Raw genomic sequence first — 26,668 nt, 5'->3', positions numbered from 1 at the left:
AGTCATCTGAGCTGGCCGTGTCTGGGTGACGTCATTGAAGGAACAGCCTTTGGCGGGAAAGGGACGCACTGAAGCCTCTGACGTCAGCACAAGCCTTGAAGTAAACCTCATTCACACGTTGGGGGAAAGATATAACGTCCAAAAAAATTGTGGCGCCCTCTGCTGGTCGCATTAAAGAATGCAACAGTATATACATATATATATATATAACATGTTCTTATGGCTCCATCTTGTCTCCCTCATGTTATTCCGGCTTATTTTGTGTCCAGAGGGGATTTTCTCCCTCTCTTGGCGGTTTACTCATCTGGTATTTGGCCTGTGTTTGATCCTGTGTGCTATAGAACCTGCCTAGTCCTGTGTTTGATCCTGTGTGCTATAGAACCTGCCTAGTCCTGGTCCTGCTTGCCAGACTTTGTTGGGAAGAAGATATACTGCAGGTGAGTATTTACACTATTCCTGCAAAGTACACTGTTCCTGCAAAGTACACTATTCCTGCAAAGTACACTATTCCTGCAAAGTACACTACTCCTGCAAAGTACACTACTCCTGCAAAGTACACTATTCCTGCTAAGTACACTGTTCCATGAAAAGTCCACTACTCCTGCAAAGTACACTACTCCTGCAAAGTACACTATTCCTGCTAAGTACACTGTTCCATGAAAAGTCCACTACTCCTGCAAAGTACACTACTCCTGCAAAGTACACTTCTCCTGCATAGTACTCTACTTCTGCAAAGTACACTACTCCTGCAAAGTACACTACTCCTGCAAAGTACACTACTCCTGCATAGTACACTACTCCTGCAAAGTACACTACTCCTGCAAAGTACACTACTCCTGCAAAGTACACTACTCTTGCAAAGTACACTACTCCTGCAAAGTACACTATTCCTGCAAAGTACACTACTCCTGCAAAGTACACTATTCCTGCAAAGTACACTACTCCTGCAAAGTACACTACTCCTGCATAGTACACTACTCCTGCAAAGTACACTACTCCTGCAAAGTACACTACTCCTGCAAAGTACACTACTCTTGCAAAGTACACTACTCTTGCAAAGTACACTACTCCTGCAAAGTACACTATTCCTGCAAAGTACACTACTCCTGCAAAGTACACTATTCCTGCAAAGTACACTACTCCTGCAAAGTACACTACTCCTGCATAGTACACTACTCCTGCAAAGTACACTACTCCTGCAAAGTACACTACTCCTGCAAAGTACACTACTCTTGCAAAGTACACTACTCCTTCAAAGTACACTACTCCTGCAAAGTCCACTACTCCTGCAAAGTACACTATTCCTGCAAAGTACACTACTCCTGCAAAGTACACTACTCCTGCAAAGTACACTACTCCTGCAAAGTACACTACTCTTGCAAAGTACACTACTCCTGCAAAGTACACTACTCCTGCAAAGTCCACTACTCCTGCAAAGTACACTACTCTTGAAAAGTACACTACTCCTGCAAAGTACACTACTCCTGCAAAGTACACTACTCCTGCATAGTACACTACTCCTGCAAAGTACACTACTCCTGCAAAGTACATTACTCCTGCAAAGTACACTACTCCTGCGAAGTACATTACTCCTGTAAAGTACACTACTCCTGCAAAGTATACTCCTGTAAAGTACACTACTCCTGCAAAGTACACTACTCCTGCATAGTACACTACTCCTGCAAAGTACACTACTCCTGCAAAGTACACTACTCCTGCAAAGTACACTACTCCTGCATAGTACACTACTCCTGCAAAGTACACTACTCCTGCATAGTACACTACTCCTGCAAAGTACACTACTCCTGCAAAGTACATTACTCCTGCAAAGTACACTACTCCTGCGAAGTACATTACTCCTGTAAAGTACACTACTCCTGCAAAGTATACTCCTGTAAAGTACACTACTCCTGCAAAGTACACTACTCCTGCATAGTACACTACTCCTGCAAAGTACACTACTCTTGAAAAGTACACTACTCCTGCAAAGTACACTACTCCTGCAAAGTACACTACTCCTGCATAGTACACTACTCCTGCAAAGTACACTACTCCTGCATAGTACACTACTCCTGCAAAGTACACTACTCCTGCAAAGTACATTACTCCTGCAAAGTACACTACTCCTGCGAAGTACATTACTCCTGTAAAGTACACTACTCCTGCAAAGTATACTCCTGTAAAGTACACTACTCCTGCAAAGTACACTACTCCTGCATAGTACACTACTCCTGCAAAGTACACTACTCCTGCAAAGTACATTACTCCTGCAAAGTACAATACTCCTGCGAAGTACATTACTCCTGTAAAGTACACTACTCCTGCAAAGTATACTCCTGTAAAGTACACTACTCCTGCAAAGTACACTACTCCTGCAAAGTACACTACTCCTGCATAGTACACTACTCCTGCAAAGTACACTACTCCTGCAAAGTACATTACTCCTGCGAAGTACATTACTCCTGTAAAGTACACTACTCCTGCAAAGTATACTCCTGTAAAGTACACTACTCCTGCAAAGTATACTCCTGTAAAGTACACTACTCCTGCAAAGTATACTCCAGCAAAGTATACTCCTGTAAAGTACACTACTCCTGCAAAGTATACTCCTGTAAAGTACACTACTCCTGCAAAGTATACTCCTGTAAAGTATACTCCTGCAAAGTACACTACTCCTGCAAAGTATACTCCTGTAAAGTACACTACTCCTGCAAAGTATACTCCTGCAAAGTACACTACTCCTGCAAAAGATCAAAATACGCGTGCGTGAAATAAACGTGTCCAGGGGCGCCGCTAGGAATTTTGGGCCCCATGAAAAGAATCTTTACAGGACCCCTCTGTATTATAATTTCATCATCATTAGGGTTCTCTCTGGGCCCCCTCCATCATGGGCCCCTAGAATCCGTCTCCTTTACCCCTCCCCCCTTTTTAAACCCACGAGTGAATTGTTGGCACGCTGGTTTTTAGCCCATAAGCCTATCAAGTGTATGTATGCTGCCATCTAGTGGCCAAAAGAAGAACTGCATGCTCTTTTTTATATTACTGCACTGTGCTACAGGAAGTGCTTTTTATTTAATCTGGGGATTCTGGGATTTTTACAGGTTGAAATAAAACATAAATGTGTGGGTTGGTAAACTATTTTTTTTGGTTTGTTTGTTTTAATCCAAAACTATAAAAAAAAATGTTGGATAAATGTGACTAAGTTTTAGCCAGATTTATTATTATTATTTGTTTTACAAAATAAATAAAAAACGAAAAAATGTTAGTGAAAAATACTCAAAATGATTGGAGAGCTCTGCTGTTTTTAAGAATCCACTGGGGGAAAAAAAGTTTGTCGAATATCCTCAAAATCATTGGAAAGCTCTGCTATTTTTTAGCATGATCTACTGCAAAAATTGATAGTCAAAAATCCTCCAAATGATTGGATAGCTCTGCTGTTTTAAAGAATCTACTGCAAAAAATGTTGGTCAAAAATCCTCAAAATGATCAGAAAGCTTGGCTGTTTTTAGGAATCTACTGTAGAAATTACAGTTAACAATAATAACTTCAAAAACAATCATCAATGACGTTCTATATGATAGCAATGCTCTGTTGTTTTTAGGAATCTACTTCAAAACATGTTGGTCAAAAATACTCAAAATTATTATAAAACTCTGCTGTTTTTGGGAATATCCTGCAAAAATGTTATTCAAAATATTCAAAATGATTGGAAAGCTCTCCAATTTTTAGCATGATCTACTGCAAACATTTGTTAATCAAAAATCCTCAAAATGATTGGAAAGCTCCGCTGTTTTTAGGAATCTACCGCAATACTAACTGCAAAAACAATAGTCAAAGGCGTTCTATATGATAGCAATGCTCTGCTGTTTTTAGGAATCTAAAGCAATAATAACTGCAAAAACAATAGTCAAAGGGGTTCTATGTGATAGCAATGCGCTGCTGTTTTTAGGAATCTACTGCAAAAAATGTTGGTCAAAAATCCTCAAAACGATTGGAAAGCTCTGCTGTTTTAGCATGATCTACTGCAAAAATTGTTAGCCAAAAATCCTCAAAATTATTGGAAAGCTTTGTTGTTTTTAGGAATCTATTGAAAAAAATGTTGGCCAAAAATCCTCAAAACAATTGGAAAACTCGGCTGTTTTTGGAATCTACTCCAAAAATGTTGGTCAAAAATCCCCAAAATAATTGGAAAGCTCCGCTGTTTTTAGAACTTTACTGCAAGAATTGTTAGTCAAAAATTCTCCAGGAATCCACTGAAAAAAATGTTGGTCAATTATCCTAAAAATGATTAAAAGCTCTGTCGTTTTTAGGAATCTACTGCAATAATGTTAGTCAAAGATCCTCAAAACGATTAAAAAACTCTGTTGTTGTTAACATGAGCTAATGCAAAAATTGTTAGTCAGGAATCCTCAAAACGATTGGAAAGCTCTGCTGTTTTTAGGAATCTACTGAAAAATGTTGGTCAAAAATCTTCAAAATGATCAGAAAGCTTGACTGTTTTTAGGAATCTACTGTAGAAACTATAGTTAACAATAATAACTGCAAAAACAATCGTTAAAGACGTTCTATATGCTAGCAATGCTCTGCTGTTTTTAGGATTCTACTGCAAAAAATGTTGGTCAAAAATCCTCAAAACGATTGGAAAGCTCTGCCGCTTTTATGAATCTCCTCCAAAAATGTTCGTCAAAAATCCTCATAATAACTGAAAAGCTGTTGTTTTTAGGAATCCACTACAAAAAAATGTGGGTCAAAATTCCTCAAAATGATTGGATAACTGCTGTTTTTAGGAATCTCATGCAAAAATGTTAGTCAAAAATACTCAAAATGATCAGAAAGCTTGGCTGTTTTTAGGAATCTACTGTAGAAATGATAATTAACAATAATAACTTCAAAAATAATCAATTAAAGACATTCTATATGATAGCGATGCTCTGCTGTTTTTAGGAATCAAATGCATAAAATGTTGGTCAAAAATCCTCAAAAAGATTGGAAAGCTCTGCTGTTTTTAGGAATCTCCTGCAAAAACGTTAGTCAAAAATACTCAAAATGATTGGAAACCTGCTGTTTTTAGCCTGATCTACTGCAAACATTGTTAGTCAACAATCCTCAAAATTATTAGAAAGCTTTGTTGTTTTTAGGGAATCTATTGAAAAAAATGTTGGCCAAAAATCCTCAAAACAATTGGAAAACTGCTGTTTTTAGGAATCTCCTGCAAAAATGTTGGTCGAAAATCCCTCAAACCAATTGGAAAACTCTGATGTTCTTAGGAATCTACTAAAAAAAATATTGGTCAAAAATACTCAAAATGATTGGAAAGCTCTGCTGTTTTTGGGGATCTACTGAAAAAAATGTTGGTCAAATATCCTCAAAACGATTGTAAAACTCTGCTGTTTTTAAGAATCTCCTGCGAAAATGTTGGTAAAAAATACTCAAAATGATTGGAAAGCTCTGCTATTTTTTAGTATGATGTACCTCAAAAATTGTTAATCAAAAATCCTCAAAATGATTGGAAAGCTCTGCTGTTTTTAGGAATCTACTGCAAAAAATGTTTGTCAACAATCCTCAAAATGATTGGAAACCTCTGCTATTATTAGCATGATCTACTGCAAAAAGTGTTAGTCAAAAATCCTCAAAATTATTGGAAAGCGCTGCTGTTTTTAGGAATGTACTGCAAAAATGGCTAGCCAAAAATCCTCAAACTGATTGGAAAGCTTGGCAGTTTTTAGGAATCTACTGTAGAAATGATAGTTAACAATAATTACTTCAAAAACAATCGTCAAAGATGTTCTATATGATAGCAATGCTCTGCTTTTTTTAAGAATCTCCTGCGAAAATGTTGGTCAAAAATACTCAAAATGATTGGAAACCTCTGCTCTTTTTAGCATGATCTACTGCAAAATTGTTAGTCAAAAATCCTTGAAATTATTAGAACTCTTTGTTGTTTTTAGGGGAATTTATTGAAAAAAAATGTTGGCCAAAAATCCTCAAAACGATTGGAAAACTCTGCTGTTTTTAGGAATCTACTCCAAAAATGTTGGTCAAAAATCCCCAAAATAATTGGAAACCTCCGCCGTTTTTAGAAATTTACTGCAAAAATTGTAGTCGAAAATCCTCCAAATGATTTGAAAACTCTGCTGTTTTTAGGAATCTACTGCAAAAATGGCTAGTCCAAAATCCTCAAACTGATTGGAAAGCTTGGCGGTTTTTAGGAATGTACTGTAGAAATGATAGTTAACAATAATAACTTCAAAAACAATCGTCAAAGATGTTTTATATGATAGCAATGCTCTGCTTTTTTTTAAGAATCTCCTGCGAAAATGTTGGTCAAAAATACTCAAAATGATTGGAAACCTCTGCTGTTTTTAGCATGATCTACTGCAAAATTGTTAGTCAAAAATCCTTAAAATTATTAGAACTCTTTGTTGTTTTTAGGGGAATTTATTGAAAAAAATGTTGGCCCAAAATCCTCAAAACGATTGGAAAACTCCGCCGTTTTTGAGAAATTTACTGCAAAAATTGTTAGTTGAAAATCCTCCAAATGATTTGAAAACTCTGCTGTTTTTAGGAATCTACTGCAAAAATGTTAGTCAAAAATACTCAAAATGATTGGAAACCTCTGCTGTTTTTAGCATGATCTACTGCAAAATTGTTAGTCAAAAATCATTAAAATTATTAGAACTCTTTGTTGTTTTTAGGGGAATTTATTGAAAAAAAATGTTGGCCAAAAATACTCAAAATGATTGGAAACCTCTGCTGTTTTTAGCATGATCTACTGCAAAATTGTTAGTCAAAAATCCTTAAACTTATTAGAACTCTTTGTTGTTTTTAGGGGAATTTATTGAAAAAAAAATGTTGGCCAAAAATCCTCAAAACGATTGTAAAAATCTGCTGTTTTTAGGAATCTACTCCAAAAATGTTGGTCAAAAATCCCCAAAATAATTGGAAACCTCCGCCGTTTTTGAGAAATTTACTGCAAAAATTGTTAGTCGAAAATCCTCCAAATGATTTGAAAACTCTGCTGTTTTTAGGAATCTGCAGCAAAAAATGTTCGTCAAAAATCCTCCAAATGATCAGAAAGCTTGGCTTTTTTTAGGAATCTACTGCAGAAATGATAGTTAACAATAATAACCGCAAAAAATATATATATGTTCTATATCGAGGGTCGGCAACCTAAAATGTTGAAAGAGCCATATTGGTCCAAAAATACATAAACAAATCTGTCTGGAGCCACAAAAATTAAATTCCATTTTACATAAAGATAGTGTCATGAGATATACATTCAATTATGAGGACTTAAAGGAAACTAAATAAGCTCAAATATAGCTACAAATGAGGCAAAATGAAGCAATATGTACATCTACCTAGCCTAAATAGCATGTTAGCATCAATTAGCTTGCAGTGACCAAATATGTCGGATTAGCACTCCACACAAGTCAATAACATCAACAAAACTCACCTTTGTGCATTCACGTACAACATTAAAAGTTTAGTGGACAAAATGAGACGGAAAAAGAAGTGGCATAAAACACGTCTTAGAAGATCGGAGAAAGTTGTACATGTAAACAAACTATGGTGAGTTCAAGGACCGCCAAAATTAGTAGGACAAAACGGCGCTCGCCAAAGTGAAGAATGTTGAATGTAAATATTGTGTTTTATAACAATTAGGGAGGTTTGTGTCATGTTTGTCCTCCTACAGAAACTATATTAAAGCAAAAAATATATTTTTTGTATGTTTTCCCCTTTATCTTTTTCCATTTTTCATGCCTGCAGGTTGCCAACCCCCGCATTAGATGACAGGAGAGCTGTGATGTTTTGGGGAATCTAGTCCAAAAAATAACCCAGTGACAGACTTTGTACATGACAGCAGTCACACATACGGCACAGCAGTGGTTTTCAACCTTTTTTGAGCCAAGACACATTTTTTGCGTTGGAAAAACCCAGAGCCAGAAATCACTAAAAAATGAAACTCGGTTGACGGTAAAAAGTCGTCGTCGCAATTGTTGGATATGACTTTAAAGCATAAGCAAGCATCCATGACTATAGCTCTTGTCTCAAAGTAGGTGTACTGTCACCACCTGTCACATCACGCCCCAACTTATTTTCTATTTTTGGCAGTTTTCCTGTGAGTAGTGTTTTACTCCTTGTCTTTTTGGGGTATTTTCCTGCAGCAGTTTCATGTCTTCCCGCATCCACTTTGTTTTGGCAATCAAGAATATTTCAGTTGTTTTTACCCTGTGATGAGGTGGCGACTTGTCCGGGGTGTACGCCGCCTTCCGCCCGATTGTAGCTGAGATAGGCTCCGGCGCTCCCGGTAGAAAATGGATGGATTATCCTTCTTTGTGGGGACATTGCATGGATGTTCTTTGTGGACGCCGCAGTAAGTCTTTGCTGTCGTCCAGCATTCTGGTTTTGTTCCATCTGTAGTTCAGTTTTAGTTTTGTTCCGCATAGTCTTCCCTAAGTGAAGTGAATTATATTTATATAGTGTTTTTCTCCAGTGAAACCCAATATCTAAGTTCCATTTAAAGCAGTGTGGGTGGCACTGTGTAAAGTGTCTTGCCCAAGGACACGACGGCAGTGACTAGGATGGTGGAAGCGGGAATCGAACCTGCAACCCTCAAGTTGCTGGCACGGCCACTCTACCAACCGAGCTATACCGCCCCTAAGCTTCATTGCCCTTTCTTAGGGGCACTCACCTTTTGTTTATTTTTTTGTTTAAGCATTAAATACTTTTTTTTTTTTTTTTTTTACCTGCACCCTGCCTCCTGCTGTTTCCAATATCTACAAAGCAATTAGCTACCAGCTGCCACCTACTGATATGGGAGAGTATTACACGGTTACTCAAGTCTAGACAACACCGACACTCAACAACAAGTGAAGTGAAGTGAATTATATTTATATAGCGCTTTTCTCTAGTGACTCAAAGCGCTTTACATAGTGAAACCCAATATCTAAGTTACATTTAAAGCAGTGTGGGTGGCACTGGGAGCAGGTGGGTAAAGTGTCTTGCCCAAGGACACAACGGCAGTGACTAAGATGGCGGAAGCGGGAATCGAACCTGCAACCCTCAAGTTGCTGGCACGGCCGCTCTACCAACCGAGCTATGCCGCCACAACAACACATCATTTGCAGACTACAATTACTGCTTTGCATAAAAGATTTTTTTTTACCCCAAATAGGTGAAACTAGATCATCTCCGCGGCACAGTGGTTGAACAACACTGCAGTATAGTAGATGTTGGCATGTTTGTGTTGCAGATGACAAAGTGGGCGTGGAGGTACGGTGGTCACGCCCCCTATGGGAGAGCAGCGGTAATAAGTTTATTGCAAAAATACAGCTTCCCGCTTTCCCCCCCCAGCAACACTCCAGTCTCCCCTCATGTGACACATGCTGGAGCCTACTTTCCCCCCCCCCCAGCAACACTCCAGTCTCCCCTCATGTGACACATGCTGGAGCCTACTTTCCCCCCCCAGCAACACTCCAGTCTCCCCTCATATGACACATGTGACACATGCTGGAGCCTACTTTCCCCCCCCAGCAACACTCCAGTCTTCCCTCATGTGACACATGTGACACATGCTGGAGCCTACTTCCCCCCCCCCCCCCCCCCCCCCCCAGCAACACTCCAGTCTCCCCTCATGTGACACATGCTGGAGCCTACTTCCCCCCCCCCCCCAGCAACACTCCAGTCTTCCCTCATGTGACACATGCTGGAGCCTACTTTCTTCCCCCAGCAACACTCCAGTCTCCCCTCATGTGACACATGTGACACATGCTGGAGCCTACTCCCCCCCCCCCCAGCTACACTCCAGTCTTCCCTCATGTGACACATGCTGGAGCCTACTTTCTTCCCCCAGCAACACTCCAGTCTCCCCTCATGTGACACATGTGACACATGCTGGAGCCTACTTTCTTCCCCCAGCAACACTCCAGTCTCCCCTCATGTGACACATGTGACACATGCTGGAGCCTACTTCCCCCCCCCCCAGTCTCCCCTCATGTGACACATGCTGGAGCCTACATTCATCCTGGCTGCAGTCACTCTCCTGCTCCTCTTCACACTTTGCATTCCAGTGCTTGAAACTATAAAGAGTAAATAGATACAGAAGAAGAAGAAGAAGAAGAAGAAGAAGAAGAAAGTCCACCAGCAGCATTAAAACATGACATCTCCTCCTCTTGTGTTGTGTTGTGTTGTGTTGTGTGTTGTTGTTGTGTTGTGTTGTTGTGTCCTCCGGGCTGATCCAGGTCTTGAGGGGGAGGGTGGATTTGCATAGCGGACTCAAGCGCTACAATTGGCTACATTCTCCCGCATCCTTTGACTTTTAAGAAAGACACAATAAAAAAAAAGGAGAAATAAAAACATGGGTGTTCCTCTGCAATAAACGCCAACCTTTGGTTTTGTGAGCTCCATCCATTCTTACATTGGCCACCTTGTTGTTGTTGTTGTTGTTGTTGTTGGAATGTACAGCATGACATTAACGCTGCATAGTAGGGGTGTGACGGTACATGTGGAGGTGTGTTGCTGCATGGAACACAGTGTGTGAGGGACAGGGAGTGTGTCGGTCATCATAGTCTGCCAAAGAGAAGCCGAGAGCTTAAAAACACGCTGCCCTGGTTTAAGTGTCCTGTTTGGATTTCTCATATATATATATATAAAAGTATGTGTATATGTATTTGTATACATATGCATATATATATATGTGTATGTATATATATGTATACATACATACACACACATATATATGAATATACATATATATAATATCAAATATTTATACAAATATATATATATATATATATAAATATGAGAAATCTGAGATATATATACACACACACGTATATATATATATATATATATAATGTATATTTGTATACATATTTGAATTATATATATGTATATCTAAATATATGTGTGTGTATGTATATATATATATATACATACACACACATATATATATACAACAGATTTCTCACAATTATATATCTATATAAATGTGTGTGTATGTATATGTATATATATATATATGTACACACACACACACACACATATATATTACAGATTTCTCACATTTATATATATATATATATGTTATTATAGTGTGTATACACACACACATAAATATATGTATATATACATTTATATATATGCTTCAATATGTTATAGTGTGTATACACACACACATATACATACACACATATATATATACACATATATACACACATATATATGTATATGTGTATATATGTATATATACACATATATACACACACACACATATATATTACAGATTTCTCACATTTATATATACATATAGATATATATATATATATATATGTTATTATAGTGTGTATACACACATACATACACACACATATATATACATGTATATACACATATATATGTATGTGTATATATATGTATATATACACATATATATACATATGTACACACACATATATATATACATATATATACACATATATATGTATGTGTATATATATATGTATATACACACATATATATACACACACACACACACACATACATACATATATATATATGTGTGTGTATACACACTATAATAAGATGTTGAAGCACAGTACGTCTGACTGCTGTAACTCTTATGCGTCACGTTCCATCAAGCAGTGTGGCTTCGTAGTTTACCAAAGTCGTGTTTAAGTATTTTGACATATTTTTGCGCGCCGTGTGTAATGTTTTATATTCTCAATGAAACATAACATTTTTGGTGTTGCTCGCCTCATTAATTGAACAGGCATCAACCTGCAGTCCGCACATATCTTCTATGCGTGACTGCCATCTACTGGTCACACTTATCACTACACCATAACCAGAATTATTATATATACATACATATATATATATATGTATATATATATATATGTATGTATATATATATATATATAGTGCATTCTAGTATACCCCCTTAATGCACCTTATAATCCAGTGCCTCTTGGGTATGATAATAGTTCCCAATAGTTCGCCTTTTTGATGAAAATAGTCCCGTTCAGTGACAGTGCGCTTTATAATCTGGTGCACCTTTAGTTTGAAAATAATTCCAAATTAACCTGTTTCATGGTGCACCTTTTCTATGAAAATAGTCCCAAAGAGACAGTGCGCTTTATAATCTGGTGCGATTTTTCTATGAAAATAGTCCTGAATAGACCCGTTCATCGACAGTGCGCCTTATAGTCTGTTGTACCTTTTCTATAAAAATAGTCCGAAATAGACCCGTTCATCGACAGTGCGCTTTATAATCTGGTGCACTTTTTGTAAGAAATTAGTCCCGTTAATCTACATTGCACTTTATAATCCGGTGCACTTTTTGGATCAAAATAGTCCCGAATAGTCCCGTTCATTGACAGTGCGCCTTATAATCTGATGTGCCTTTTGTATGAAAATAGTCCTGAATACTCTCGTTCACCTTTAGTTTGAAAATAATCCCGAATTGACCTGTTCATGGTGCACCTTTTCTATGAAAATAGTCCCAAATGGACCCGTTCATCCGGTGCGCCTTTTGTATGAAAATAGTCTTGAATAGTCCCGTTCATCAACATTGCGCTTTATAATCCAGTGCGCCTTTTGAATGAAAATAGTCCCAAATAGAAACGTTTATCAACAGTGCGCTTTATAATCTGGTGCACCTTTTGGACGAAAATAGTCCCGAATAGACCAGTTCATAGTGCACATTTTCTAGGAAAATAGTCCCAAAAAGACCCGTTCATCTGGTGCGCCTCTTTAATGAAAATAGTCCCGTTCATCAACATTGCGCTTTATAATCTGGTGCGCCTTTTGAATAAAAATAGTCCCGAATAGACCCGTTCATCAACATTGCTCTTTATAATCCGGTGAGCCTTTTGGATCAAAATAGTCCCGAATTGACCTGTTCATGGTGCACCTTTTCTATGAAAATAGTCCCAAAAAGACCCGTTCATCTGGTGCGCCTTATTGTAAGAAAATAGTCCCGAATAGTCCCGTTCATCAACTTTGCGCTTTATAATCCGATGCGCCTTTTGAAAGACAATAGTCACGAATAGTCCCGTTCATTGACAGTGCGCTTTATAATCAGGTGCGCCTTTTTGACGAAAATAGTCCCGTTCATCAACATTGCACTTTATAATCTGGTGGGCCTTTTGAATAAAAATAGTCCCAAATAGTCCCGTTCATCAACAATGCGCTTTATAATCTGGTGCGCCTTTTGAATGAGAATAGTCCCGTTCATCAACAATGCGCTTTAGAGTCCGGTGAGCCTTTTGGATCAAAATAGTCCCGAATTGACCTGTTCATGGTGCACCTTTTCTATGAAAATAGTCCCAAAAAGACCCGTTCATCTGATGCGCCTTTTGTATTAAAATAGTCCCGTTCATCAACATTGCACTTTATAATCTGCTGCGCCTTTTGGATCAAAGTAGTCCCAAATTGACCGTGTGCTTTATAATCTGGTGCACTTTTTCTATAAAAATAGTCCCGAATATTCCCGTTCATGGACATTACACTTTATCATCCGGTACGCCTTGAAACGTCAGAAAAAATATGCTAATTCAACCTCTTCCTCTCACGCGAGATCCACCCCTTTAATGGAGACATATGAATCCCCTCCCTACTGTAAAAAATTAAAATAAAAAAATGTAACAACAACAGATAAATCTAAATTTGATCTATAGATATTAAAATGTTGATCGTAAAAAATAAATAAATAAATAAATAATATATGAAATATTTTAACACTTTAATGACTAAGATCTGGGGGCCCGGGACCTTTCATCACCAAACTCGAGGGGAGCCCTTAATTGTTTTGAAAAAAAAAATATATATATATATATATATATATATATATGAAAACATATATATATATATAGCCCTCATATTTTTACTATTTACAAATGTTGCATCTTGTTCCCTCATGTAGCGTTACACCCCTACTGCTTAGGAAGGGTGTGTGTGTGTGTGTGTGTGTGTGTGTGTGTGTGTTGTATTTCTACCGTTCTTGAGACATCATAAAGGAAAAGTAGCTTCCATATGAGGAAGTGTGAGCAAGTTAGGACATAAATGCGGAAAAACCATTGCATCTAATAGAGAGCCAAATACTGGAATCCGTGAACATTGTTCCAAAGCCGGGATGTTTTTTTGTTGATTTCATGTGCATGCAAAAGTAAACGTTGACAGGTGCAAAAGGCAGCAATGTAGGATAAAACAATACTAAAGAAGGATTTCCCTTTTCATCCCCGAAAAAAACCCGCCAGCTGATTTTACGACTTCCGGTGCTGACGTAAGAACACCCGCGTCCCATATTTGACCGCAGGATGAACAAATACGCTACGCTACTAAAACTATAGTGGCCATTAACAGCTGGGTTGCCCAAAGTGCGGCACAGCGGCCACCTGTGGTCCGTGACTACTTTGTCATCGGACTTTAGCCCATTACAAAAAACAAAAAAAATAGAGATCTCATTTGCACCCCCTGGTGGTGAAATCGATCAAAATGAGGGTGGTGCCAAAAAGGAGGGATTTTTTTTAATTGACTGTGTGTCGCTTTTAAAAGTGCTCCCCCTCTGGTCAACATATGAAATAACAAGTGTGTGTAAGGAATTGAAATGCCAAAATGATTTATTTTTTTTAAATAAATATATATAGAGAGAGAGAAATACTGTAATAACTTGAAGTAAATAATGAAGATAAAAAAACAATTAGAAAAAAAAAAAAATTAACTAAAAGCAGTCTTTTTCTCACAATGTGTCGACTTTTTTCTTATTAAATAGGGAACAATTTTCAAATTTTCTTTCTGTTTCTGTAATATTTCAGTATTTTCTCATAAAATTATGACTTTTTGATGTCAAATTATGACTTTTTCATGTAAAATTATGAATTTTTCATGTAAAATTATTACCTTTTTAATGCAAAATGGTGACATCTGTCAAGTAAAATGATGACTTTCATCACAATATTCCCATTTTTTTGTTCTTGTAAAATAGTGACATTTTTTGTGTGAAATGATGACTTTGGTCATCATTTTGCCGAGTAAAATGTTCATTATTGTTATAAAGTTGCCAACATTTTAAAGTGTTCTTATATAATTGTGACTTTTGTCAAGTAAAAATATTACTCTTTTCATAAAAATGCCCAAATTTTTACGCTTTTCTTGTAAAACCTGGAACTGTTATTGAGTAAAATTCCAACTTTTATCATGATACCGCACAAATGTTCCCTTTTTCTTGTAAAAATGTGGACTTCCCTTTCCTAAAATAACGACTTTTATTATAATACTGCCAACATTTTAGGTTTTTCTCGTAAAATTATGACGTTTTCATGCCAAATTATGACTTTTTCATGTAAAATTGTGAGTTTTCATGTAAAATGATGACATTTGTCATGTAAAATTCAGACTTTTATCCCAATATTGCCAATTTTGTGGTTGTTCTCGTAAAACAGTGAAATTTTTTTGGAATATAATGATGACTTTGGTCAAAATTACCACTCTTGTCAAAAAAATGCCCAAATTTTTACACTTTTCTTGTAAAACTGCGACTCTTATTGAGTAAAATTCCAACTTTTATCATAACATCGCACAAACTTTCCGTTTTTCTTGTAAAAATTTGGACTTACCTTGAGTAAAATCATGACTTTTGTTATAACACTGCCAACATTCTAAGTTTTTCTCAAAAAATGATGACTTTTTCATGTAAAATGATGGCCTTTTCATGTAAAATTATTACTTTTTAATGCAAAATGGTGACATTTGTCATGTAAAAATCACACGTTTGTCATGTAAAATTCAGACTTTTATCACAATATTGCCAATTTTTTGGTTGTTCTTGTAAAATACTGACATTTTTTTGAAGTAAAATGATGACTTTTGTCATAATTTTGCCAAGTAAAATTTCTGTTAGTCTTATAATGTTGGCAACATTTCAAAGTGTTCTCTTGTCATAAAAATGCCCTAATTTTTACGCTTTTCTTGTAAAACTTGCGACTGTTATTGAGTAAAATTCCAACTTTTATCATGATACCGCACAAATGTTCCGTTTTTCATGTAAAAATTTGGACTTCCCTTTCCTAAAATAACAACTTTTATTATAATACTGCCAACATTTTAAGTTTTTCTCGTAAAATTATGATGTTTTCATGTAAAATTATGACTTTTTCATGTAAAATTATGACTTTTTCATGTAAAATTGTAAGTTTTCATGTAAAATGATGACATTTGTCATGTAAAATTCAGACTTTTATCCCAATATTGCCAATTTTGTGGTTGTTCTCATAAAACAGTGAAATTTTTTTGGAATATAATGATGATTTTGGTCAAAATTACCACTCTTGTCAAAAAAATGCCCACATTTTTACACTTTTCTTCTAAAACTGCGACTCTTATTGAGTAAAATTCCAACTTTTATCATAATATCGCACAAAATTTCCATTTTTCTTGTAAAAATTTGGACTTACCTTGAGTAAAATCATGACTTTTGTTATAACACTGCCAACATTCTAAGTTTTTCTCGAAAAATTATGACTTTTTCATGTAAAATGATGGCCTTTTCATGTAAAATTATTACTTTTTAATGCAAAATGGTGACATTTGTCATGTAAAAATCACACGTTTGTCATGTAAAATTCAGACTTTTATCACAATATTGCCAATTTTTTGGTTGTTCTTGTAAAATACTGACATTTTTTTGAAGTAAAATGATGACTTTTGTCATAATTTTGCCAAGTAAAATTTCTGTTATTCTTATAATGTTGGCAACATTTCAAAGTGTTCTCTTGTCATAAAAATGCCTTAATTTTTACGCTTTTCTTGTAAAACTTCCGACTGTTATTGAGTAAAACTCCAACTTTTATCATGACATCGCACAAATGTTCCGTTTTTCTTGTAAAAATTAGAACTTGCCTTGAGTAAAATGACGACTTTTATTATAACTGCCAACATTCTAAGTTTTTCCCGTAAAACTATGACCTTTTCATGTAAAATTAGGACTTTTTTAACGCAAAATGGTGACATTTGTCATGTAAATTCAGACTTTTATCACCGCATTGCCAATTTTTTGTTTAAAATAGTGACTTTCTTTAGTAGAATTATGACTTTGGTCCTAATTTTGCCGAGTAAAATTCTGATTATTATTATAACGTTGCCAACATTTTAAAGTGTTCTTATAAAATTGTGACTTTGGTCGAGTAAAATTACCACTCTTGTCATAAAAATGCCCACATTTTTTAATTTTTCTTGTAAAACTTGCGACTGTTATTGAGTAAAATTCCAACTTTTATCATAATATTGCACAAATGTTCCGTTTTTCTTGTAAAAATTTGGACTTGCCTTGAGTAAAATTACGACTTTTATTCCAACACTGCCAACATTCTAAGTTTTTCTCGTAAAACTATGACTTTTTCATGTAAAATTATGACTTTTTCATGTTAGATTAGGACTTTTTGACGCAAAATGGTGACATTTGTCATGCAAATTCAGACTTGTATCACAACATTGCCAATTTTTGTTTTTTTCTTGTAAAATAGTGACTTTTTTTAGTAGAATTATGACTTTGGTCATAATTTTGCCTAGTAAAATTCCCATTATTCTTATAACGTTGCCAACATTTTAAAGTGTTCTTATACAATTGTGACATTTGTCGAGTAAAATTACCACTCTTGTCATATAAATGCCCAAATTTTTACGCTTTTCTTGTAAAACCGACTCTTATTGAGTAAAATTCCAACTTTTATCATAATATCGCACAAATGTTCAGTTTTTCTTGTAAAAATTTGGACTTGCCTTGAGTAAAATTACGACTTATTATAAATACACTGCCAACATTCTAAGTTTTTTGTGTAAAACTATGACTTTTTCATGTAAAATGATGACTTTTTAACGCAAAATTGTGAAATTTGTCATGTAAATTCAAACTTTTATCACAATATTGCCAATTTTTGGTTTTTTTCTTCTTAATGAGTGACTTTTTTTAGTAAAATTATGAATTTGGCCATAATTTTGCAGAGTAAAATCCGATTATTGTTATACCTTTGTCAACATTTTAAAGTGTTCTTATACAATTGTGACTTTTGTCGAGTAAAATTACCACTCTTGTCATAAAAATGGACAAATCTCTCCGCTTATCTTGTAAAACTTGCAACTTATTGAGTTAAATTCCAACTTTTATCATAATACAGTATTGCACAAATGTTCCGTTTTTCTTGTAAAAATATGGACTTGCCTTTAATAAAATGCCAACTTTTATTATAACACTGCCAAAATTCAAAGTTTTTGTCGTAAAATTACGATGTTTTCATGTAAAATTATGACTTTTTCATTTAAAATGATGACTTTTTCATGTAAAATTATTACCGTTTAACGCAAAATTCTGACTTGTTTCCCAATATTGCCAATTTTTTTTGTTCTTGTAAAACATTGACATTTTTTTGGAGTAAAATGATGACTTTGGTCATCATTTTGCCGAGTGAAATTCTGATTATTGTTATAACGTCGCCAACATTTTAAAGTGTTCTTATAAACTTGTGACTTTTATCGAGTAAAATTACCACTCTTGTCATAAAAATGCCCCAATTTTTACGCTTTTCTTGTAAAGCTTGCGACTGTTATTGAGTAAAATTCCAACTTTTATCATAACATCGCACAAATGTTCCGTTTCTCTTGTATAAATTTGGACTTGCCTTTAATAAAATGACGACTTTTATTATAACACCGCCAAAATTAAAAGTTTTTGTCGTAAAATTATGATGTTTTCATGTAAAATTATGACTTTTTCATTTAAAATGATGACTTTTTCATGTAAAATTATGACTTTTTCATTTAAAATGATGACTTTTTCTTGTAAAATTATTACCGTTTAACACAAAATTCTGACTTGTATCCCAATATTGCCAATTTATTTGTTGTTCTTGTAAAACATTGACATTTTTTTGGAGTAAAATGATGACTTTGGTCATCATTTTGCCGAGTGAAATTCTGATGATTGTTATAACGTCGCCAACATTTTAAAGTGTTCTTATAAACTTGTGACTTTTATCGAGTAAAATTACCACTCTTGCCATAAAAATGCCCAAATTTTTACACTTTTCTTGTAAAACTTGCGACTGTCATTGAGTAAAATTCCAACTTTTATCATAATATTGCACAAATGTTCTGTTTTTCTTGTAAAAATTATGACTTGCCTTGCGTAAAAAGACGACTTTTATTATAACACCGCCAACATTTTAAGTTTTTCTTATAAAACTATGACTTTTTCATGTAAAATTATGACTTTTTTTTATGTAAAATGATGACTTTTTAACGCAAAATGGTGACATTTGTCATGTAAAATTCAGACTTTTATCGTAACATCGCACAAATGTTCCGTTTTTCTTGTAAAAATATGGACTTGCCTTGAGTAAAATGCCGACTTTTATTATAACACTGCCAAAATTCAAAGTTTTTGTCGTAAAATTACGATGTTTTCATGTAAAATTATGACTTTTTCATTTAAAATGATGACTTTTTCATGTAAAATTATTACCGTTTAACGCAAAATTCTGACTTGTTTCCCAATATTGCCAATTTTTTTTGTTCTTGTAAAACATTGACATTTTTTTGGAGTAAAATGATGACTTTGGTCATCATTTTGCCGAGTGAAATTCTGATTATTGTTATAACGTCGCCAACATTTTAAAGTGTTCTTATAAACTTGTGACTTTTATCGAGTAAAATTACCACTCTTGTCATAAAAATGCCCCAATTTTTACGCTTTTCTTGTAAAGCTTGCGACTGTTATTGAGTAAAATTCCAACTTTTATCATAACATCGCACAAATGTTCCGTTTCTCTTGTATAAATTTGGACTTGCCTTTAATAAAATGACGACTTTTATTATAACACCGCCAAAATTAAAAGTTTTTGTCGTAAAATTATGATGTTTTCATGTAAAATTATGACTTTTTCATTTAAAATGATGACTTTTTCATGTAAAATTATGACTTTTTCATTTAAAATGATGACTTTTTCTTGTAAAATTATTACCGTTTAACACAAAATTCTGACTTGTATCCCAATATTGCCAATTTATTTGTTGTTCTTGTAAAACATTGACATTTTTTTGGAGTAAAATGATGACTTTGGTCATCATTTTGCCGAGTGAAATTCTGATGATTGTTATAACGTCGCCAACATTTTAAAGTGTTCTTATAAACTTGTGACTTTTATCGAGTAAAATTACCACTCTTGCCATAAAAATGCCCCAATTTTTACGCTTTTCTTGTCAAACTTGCGACTGTCATTGAGTAAAATTCCAACTTTTATCATAACATCGCACAAATGTTCCGTTTTTCTTGTATAAATTTGGACTTGCCTTTAATAAAATGACGACTTTTATTGTAACATCGCCAAAATTCAAAGTTTTTGTCGTAAAATTATGATGTTTTCATGTAAAATTATGACTTTTTCATTTAAAATTATGACTTTTTCATGAAAAATTACCGTTTAACGCAAAATTCTGACCTGTATCCCAATATTGCCAATTTTTTTGTTGTTCTTGTAAAACATTGACATTTTTTGGGACTAAAATGATGACTTTGGTCATCATTTTGCCGAGTGAAATTCTGATTATTGTTATAACGTCGCCAACATTTTAAAGTGTTCTTATAAACTTGTGACTTTTATCGAGTAAAATTACCACTCTTGTCATAAAAATGCCCAAATTTTTACGCTTTTCTGATAAAGCTTGCGACTGTTATTGAGTAAAATTCCAACTTTTATCATATCGCACAAATGTTCCGTTTTTCTTGTATAAATTCGGACTTGCCTTTAATAAAATGACGACTTTTATTATAACACCGCCAAAATTTTAAGTTTTTCTTATAAAACTATGACTATTTCATGCAAATTATGACTTTTTTTTAATGTAAAATGATGACTTTTTAACGCAAAATGGTGACATTTGTCATGTAAAATTCAGACTTTTATCGTAACATCGCACAAATGTTCCGTTTTTCTTGTATAAATTTGGACTTGCCTTTAATAAAATGAAGACTTTTATCATAACACCGCCAAAATTTTACGTTTTTTCTGTGAAATTCCAACTCATTTTCACCACAAGCTTTTTTTTCTATATTTGCATAGTATGTATATATTATTAATGTTGTAAATACGCATCTTTATATATCTAGAAAGGCTGGTCCTAAAGAGGTAGGCATTTTTCTCCGGTCTCAAGAAGGTCAGAAATACGTGTGTGTGTGTGTGTGTGTGTGTGCGTGTGTGTGTGTGTGTGTGTGTGTGTGCGTGTGTGTGTGCGTGACCAACATGGTTGACATCCTTTCAGGCGGCAGGCTGCAAATAGAGCTCTAACGCACATTTCAAGCAACATGTCTGGGAGTATAAAGTGTATCGCGGATTAGAACCTGAGACCTTTTTTTTTTTTTTTTTTAAAGTGAATCTTCCTCCCTTCAGTCCTTCGGTAAAAAAGTGCACTTCGTCTCCTCGCAAAGTGCACTAGAGCGTCGTCCTTACAATCTCCCCCCACTCGCTACTGGGTCATTTTTTGGGGGGGGGGGGGGGGGGGGGGAGTAAAAGAAACAAAGTGGGAGATCCAGGTATAGAAACAGGGGGGAGCTGTCATTGGCCGGAGGGGGAAAGAAAAAAAAGGGGGCGACATTTCCTGTATTCTGTACAATCAGCTCTGCTACGTCCGACAGGAAATGCCCGTGAAGAAACAGGAAGAGGCGTGGCTATCGGGATGGGCCAGGTGAGCGAGGGAGGGGGCGGTGACTGCATAGACAGAATAGTGGGGTTAAAGGGTTCCAGGAAAAGGGGGCGGGGCCCAGCGAGGACGCTCTACAGTCGCTGCAGGTGTGTGTGCGTGCGTGTGGTTTTTGTGTGGCGTTTGCAGGAAAGATGGGAGGGGCTACGGATGGCGCCCGAGGATCAGCGAGGGCGGGCGGGACTCTGGTCGGCGGAGGACAGCTTGACCCCCGTCAGACACAGCCAGAAACTCCCGGCGCCGCCCGACAACTCCTGGACAAGCAGAGCAGAGGACGATACTGAGACAGGAAAACAAACTACCCTGATATCAAACATGACAAATGCTGCTCTGGCCAGGACCGCCAGGTATTTTTAAATTAATTTCCTGACTGGTGATGTTTTTATTATTCATAACAAACCCTCATCCCCCAAAAAATGGTCCAAAATTACCCCAAACGTTGTCCCAATCGTGTGATAAAAATGTTTTATTCAACTATTTTGATGTTGTTATCGTCTTATTGGGCTGACTGGTTATGAATAATAAAACGAAAATAACATTAAAATTATAATTTGTAGACCAAAAAATTGCAGCACAAACGTAGCAATTTGTCAACAACACCCCAAACTTGTCCTATTTGTTTGTGTTACGTTTGTGCTGCAAACATATTTTGTCTCGCTATCATAGTTTTTATGTTTTATGGAGCTGGTTTTGAATAACACAACAAAAAAATAATATAAAAACAATCATTTTTGGACAAAAAAAATTACAGCACAATGTAGCACTTTGTCAACAACACCCCAAACTTGTCCGATTTGATTGTGTTACGTTTGTGCTGCAAACATATTTTGTTTCACTATTATAGTTTTTATGTTTTATGGAGCTGGTTTTGAATAATACAACGAAAAAATAAAATAAAAACAATCATTTTTAGACAAAAAAAATGTACAGCACAATGTAGCAATTTGTCAACAACACCCCAAACTTGTCCTATTTGTTTGTGTTACAAATATATATTATTCAACTATTATAGTTGTTTATGTTATTAACCTTTAATGGGGCTGGTTTTGAATAATACAACAAAAAAATTATATCAAAACAATAATTTTTAGACCAAAAAAATTCCAGCACAAACGTAGCACTTTGTCAACAACACCCCAAACTTGTCCCAATTGTTTGTGTTACATTTGTGCTGCAAACATCTTTTGTCTCATTATTATGGTTTTTATGTAAAAGGGAATAAGCGGTAGAAAATGGATGGATGGATGTTATCAATGTTTTATGGGGCTGTTTTTGAAAAGTACAACAAAAAAATAACATAAAAACAATAATTGTTAGAGAAAAAAATTACAGCACAAACATAGCACTTTGTCAACAACACCCCAAACTTGTCTTATTTGTTTGTGTTACATTTGTGCTGAAATTTTTATTGTCTAACTATTATTGTTTTTATGTTAAGTTTTTTGGGCTGTTGTATTTCTTGAAAAATACAACGAAAAAATAACATAAAAACAATAATTGTTAGACAAAAAAAATTACAGCACAAATGTAACAAATTGTCAACAACACCCCAAATTTGTCCCATTCGTTTGTGTTACATTTGTGCTGCAAACATTTTTAATTCAACTATAATAGATTTTATGTTAACTGCGTTTTATGGAGCTGGTTTTGAATATTACAACGAAAAAATAATATAAAATCAATCATTTTTAGACAAAAAAAATTACAGCACAAATGTAGCACTTTGTCAACAACACCCCAAACTTGTCCTAAATGTTTGTGTTACAAACATATTTCATTCCACTATTATAGTTGTTTATGTTATTAACCTTTTATGGGGCTGGTTTTGAAAAATAGAACAAAACAATAATATAAAAACAATACATTTTAGACAAAAATAAAATTACAGCACAAAAATAGCACTTTGTCAACAACATCCCAAACCTGTCCTATTTGTTTGTGTTACAAACATATTTTATTCAACTATTATAGTTGTTTATGTTATTAACCTTTTATGGGGCTGGTTTTGAATAATACAACAAAAAAATTATATAAAAGCAATCATTTTTAGACAAAAAAAAAATTACAGCACAAACGTAGCACTTTGTCAACAACATCCAAAACTTGTCCTATTTGTTTGTGTTACAAAAATATTTTATTCAACTATTATATTTGTTTATGTTATTAACCTTTTATGGGGCTGGTTTTGAATAATACAACAAAAAATAATATAAAAACAATCATTTTTAGACAAAAAAAAAATTACAGCACAAACGTAGCACTTTGTCAACAACACCCCAAACTTGTCCCATTTGTTTGTGTTACATATGTGCTGCAAACATATTTTGTTTATTTATAGTTTTTATGTTATTAACGTTTTATGGGGCTGGTTTTGAAAAATACACCGAAAAAATAACAGAAAAACAATCATTTTTAGACAAAATAATTTCAGCACAAACGTAGCACTTTGTCAACAACACCCCAAACCCGTCCCGTTCGTTTGTGTGGTTTTGTCTAATTATTATAGATTATATGTTATAAACGTTACATGGGGCTGGTTAGGAATAAAAAAAACGTTACTAACATCCATCCAATTTCTACCGCTTGTCCCTTTTGGGGTCGCGGGGGTGCTGGAGCCTAAATCGGGTGCATATAAACGATAACAGTTGGACAAAAGAATGTTGCAGCACAAACATTGCACAAATGTTTGGGACACGTTTGGGGTGATTTCGACAAGGCAGGACGGCTGGTGGCGAATAATAACACGTTAATAACATAAAAACAATAATTGTAGGACAAACAAAATTGCGGCACAAATGTAGAACTTTGTCAACAACACCCCAAACTTGTCCCATTTGTTTGTGTTACATTTGTGCTAAAAACATATTTTGTCTAATTATTATAGATTATATGTTATTGTTTTATGGGTCTGGTTATGAATAAGAACACGTTAATAACATTAATACAATAATTGTTAGACAAAAAAAATTCAGCACAGAAATAGCACTTTGTCAACAACACCCCAAAAGTGTCCCCTTCGTTTGTGCTGTTTTCTCTAACTATTATAGATGATATCTTATGTTTATTTACATTCTTTAATTGTTTCCAAACGGTGTCTGTAACAGGGCAGTAAAACGGCTGGTCAAACAAAACAGAAGTAATGGTCACGGACCCACAAGCTGCGGAAGCAAGCTCTCCGATCAGCTAAACAGACTCAATAACTCCACGGTGACGTCTTGGTGGATTAACTCTCAAACGTGTTAGCATGTAAGCTAATGCTAACGACGCTAGCGTCATCACAATAGGATAGCACGTACAAATATGCATGAAAACACTACTACAAACATCACACATGGGACGATTTAATAAGAACAAATTGTTTTAGTTATATTGTAAAAGAATAGCAGTAGAAACGAGTAGAAACGCTATGAATGGCTAGAAGGCTAAACAAAAAAATTGCACTAAATTAGTTATATTATAGCCTTAAACGAAGAAAAATCCATTAATTAGCCGCAGGGTTCCAAATGTAAGAAAAAAGTAGCGGCTTATAGTCCGCTATGTATGATAATCGTCCAAATCTTTGTGTAGCGGTCCAAATTTTCCGTCACAAATAAAGCCCTGAACACAACCCAAAACCAGTGAAGTTGGCACTTTGTGTAAATGATAAATAAAAACAGAATACAATGACTTGCTGATATTTTTGAACTTATATTCAATTGAATACTGGAATTTTACTGCCAAGATCCAGCAGGAACTCTGCAGGCACGGTGCAGGTAAGACAATGATTTTATTGTCTATGAAACATGCAAAAATACGATGAGACAGAAAACCGTGCCAATAGCGTTGGAGCTATTAGCACGGGAACAAGAGTCACAGATCGTAGAACATTTTTTTTACGTAACTTGTCGCGTGGAATCAAACAGTTGAGTAGCGCAAACAAGAAAGCCAGACTGAAAGGGCGAAAAACGGGAATAAGTCGCTCTCTGATTAGTGCCCGGCAGCAGGTGAGCTACCAGAACAATAATCAGAGGCAGGTGAAACTAGTCAGCACCCATGGTAACCAAAACACAGAAACTTAAGGGTGCTGAAAACAGAACTGAGGGAGTCTAAACCAAATAATAATACAAGATCCGGCGACGGATCATAACAGAATGGACTGCAAAGACAAAATATTTAACGTACCAACTGGTAAACTTTATTTTTTGCTAATATTAGCTCATTTGGAAGGTGTTGCCTGCGACATGTTTTTTGAAAAAGCTGGCACAAGTGGCAAAAAAGACTGAAAAAGTTGAGGAATGCTCATCAAACACTTATTTGGAACATCCCGCAGGTGAACAGGCTGGGTGCCATGATTGGGTGTGAAAGCAGCTTCCATGAAATGCTCAGTCGTTCACAAACAAGGACGGGGCGAAGGTCACCACTTTGTCAACATATTCGTGAGAAAAATTGTCCAACGGTTTAAGAACAACATTTCTCAACCAGCCATTGCAAGGAATGTAGGGATTTCACCATCTACGGTCGCTAATAACATCAAGGTCAAAAACCAACATTGAATGCCCGTGACCTTGGATCCGATAAGGGATACCGCATCAAAAAGCGACATCAGTGTGTAAAGGATATCTCCACATGGTCTCAGGAACACTTCAGAAAACCACTGTCAGTAGCTACAGTTGGTCGCTACATCTGTAAGTGAAAGTTAAAACTCCAATATGCAAAGCGAAGGCCATTTATCAACAACACCCAGAAACGCCGCCGGCTTCGCTGGGCCCGAGCTCATCTGAGATGGACTGATGCAAAGTGGAAAAGTGTTTTGTGGTCTGAGGAGTCCACATTTCAACTTGTTTTTGGTAGCTGTGGACGTCATGTCCTCCGGACCAAAGAGGAAAATAACTATCCGGATTGTTATAGGCACAAAGTTCAAAAGCTAGCATCTGTG

The 26,668-nt window shown here is 35.5% G+C and overlaps 1 protein-coding gene across 3 annotated transcripts in view; it reads right to left on the bottom strand.

The window, feature by feature from the left end:
- Nucleotides 1–20,942: 20,942 nt before the first annotated feature.
- usp54b (ubiquitin specific peptidase 54b) overlaps nt 20,943–26,668 on the bottom strand; it is a 160,691-nt gene continuing 154,965 nt past the window's right edge. For all 3 annotated transcript variants that reach the window (XR_009807721.1, XM_061907485.1, XM_061907486.1), the window contains one exon: nt 20,943–22,007. Coding sequence is in view for 2 of the 3 variants with exons in the window: in XM_061907485.1 (XP_061763469.1) it covers nt 21,918–22,007 (90 nt within the window). In the remaining variant the exon portion in view is untranslated. The remainder of the gene's footprint in view (nt 22,008–26,668) is intronic.

The sequence above is a fragment of the Nerophis ophidion genome, linkage group LG08 (assembly GCF_033978795.1).
Source record: "Nerophis ophidion isolate RoL-2023_Sa linkage group LG08, RoL_Noph_v1.0, whole genome shotgun sequence".
Taxonomy (NCBI): Eukaryota; Metazoa; Chordata; class Actinopteri; order Syngnathiformes; family Syngnathidae; genus Nerophis; species Nerophis ophidion.
Note: the sequence above shows the minus strand (reverse complement) of the source record. Positions and strands in the feature narration are given on the sequence as shown.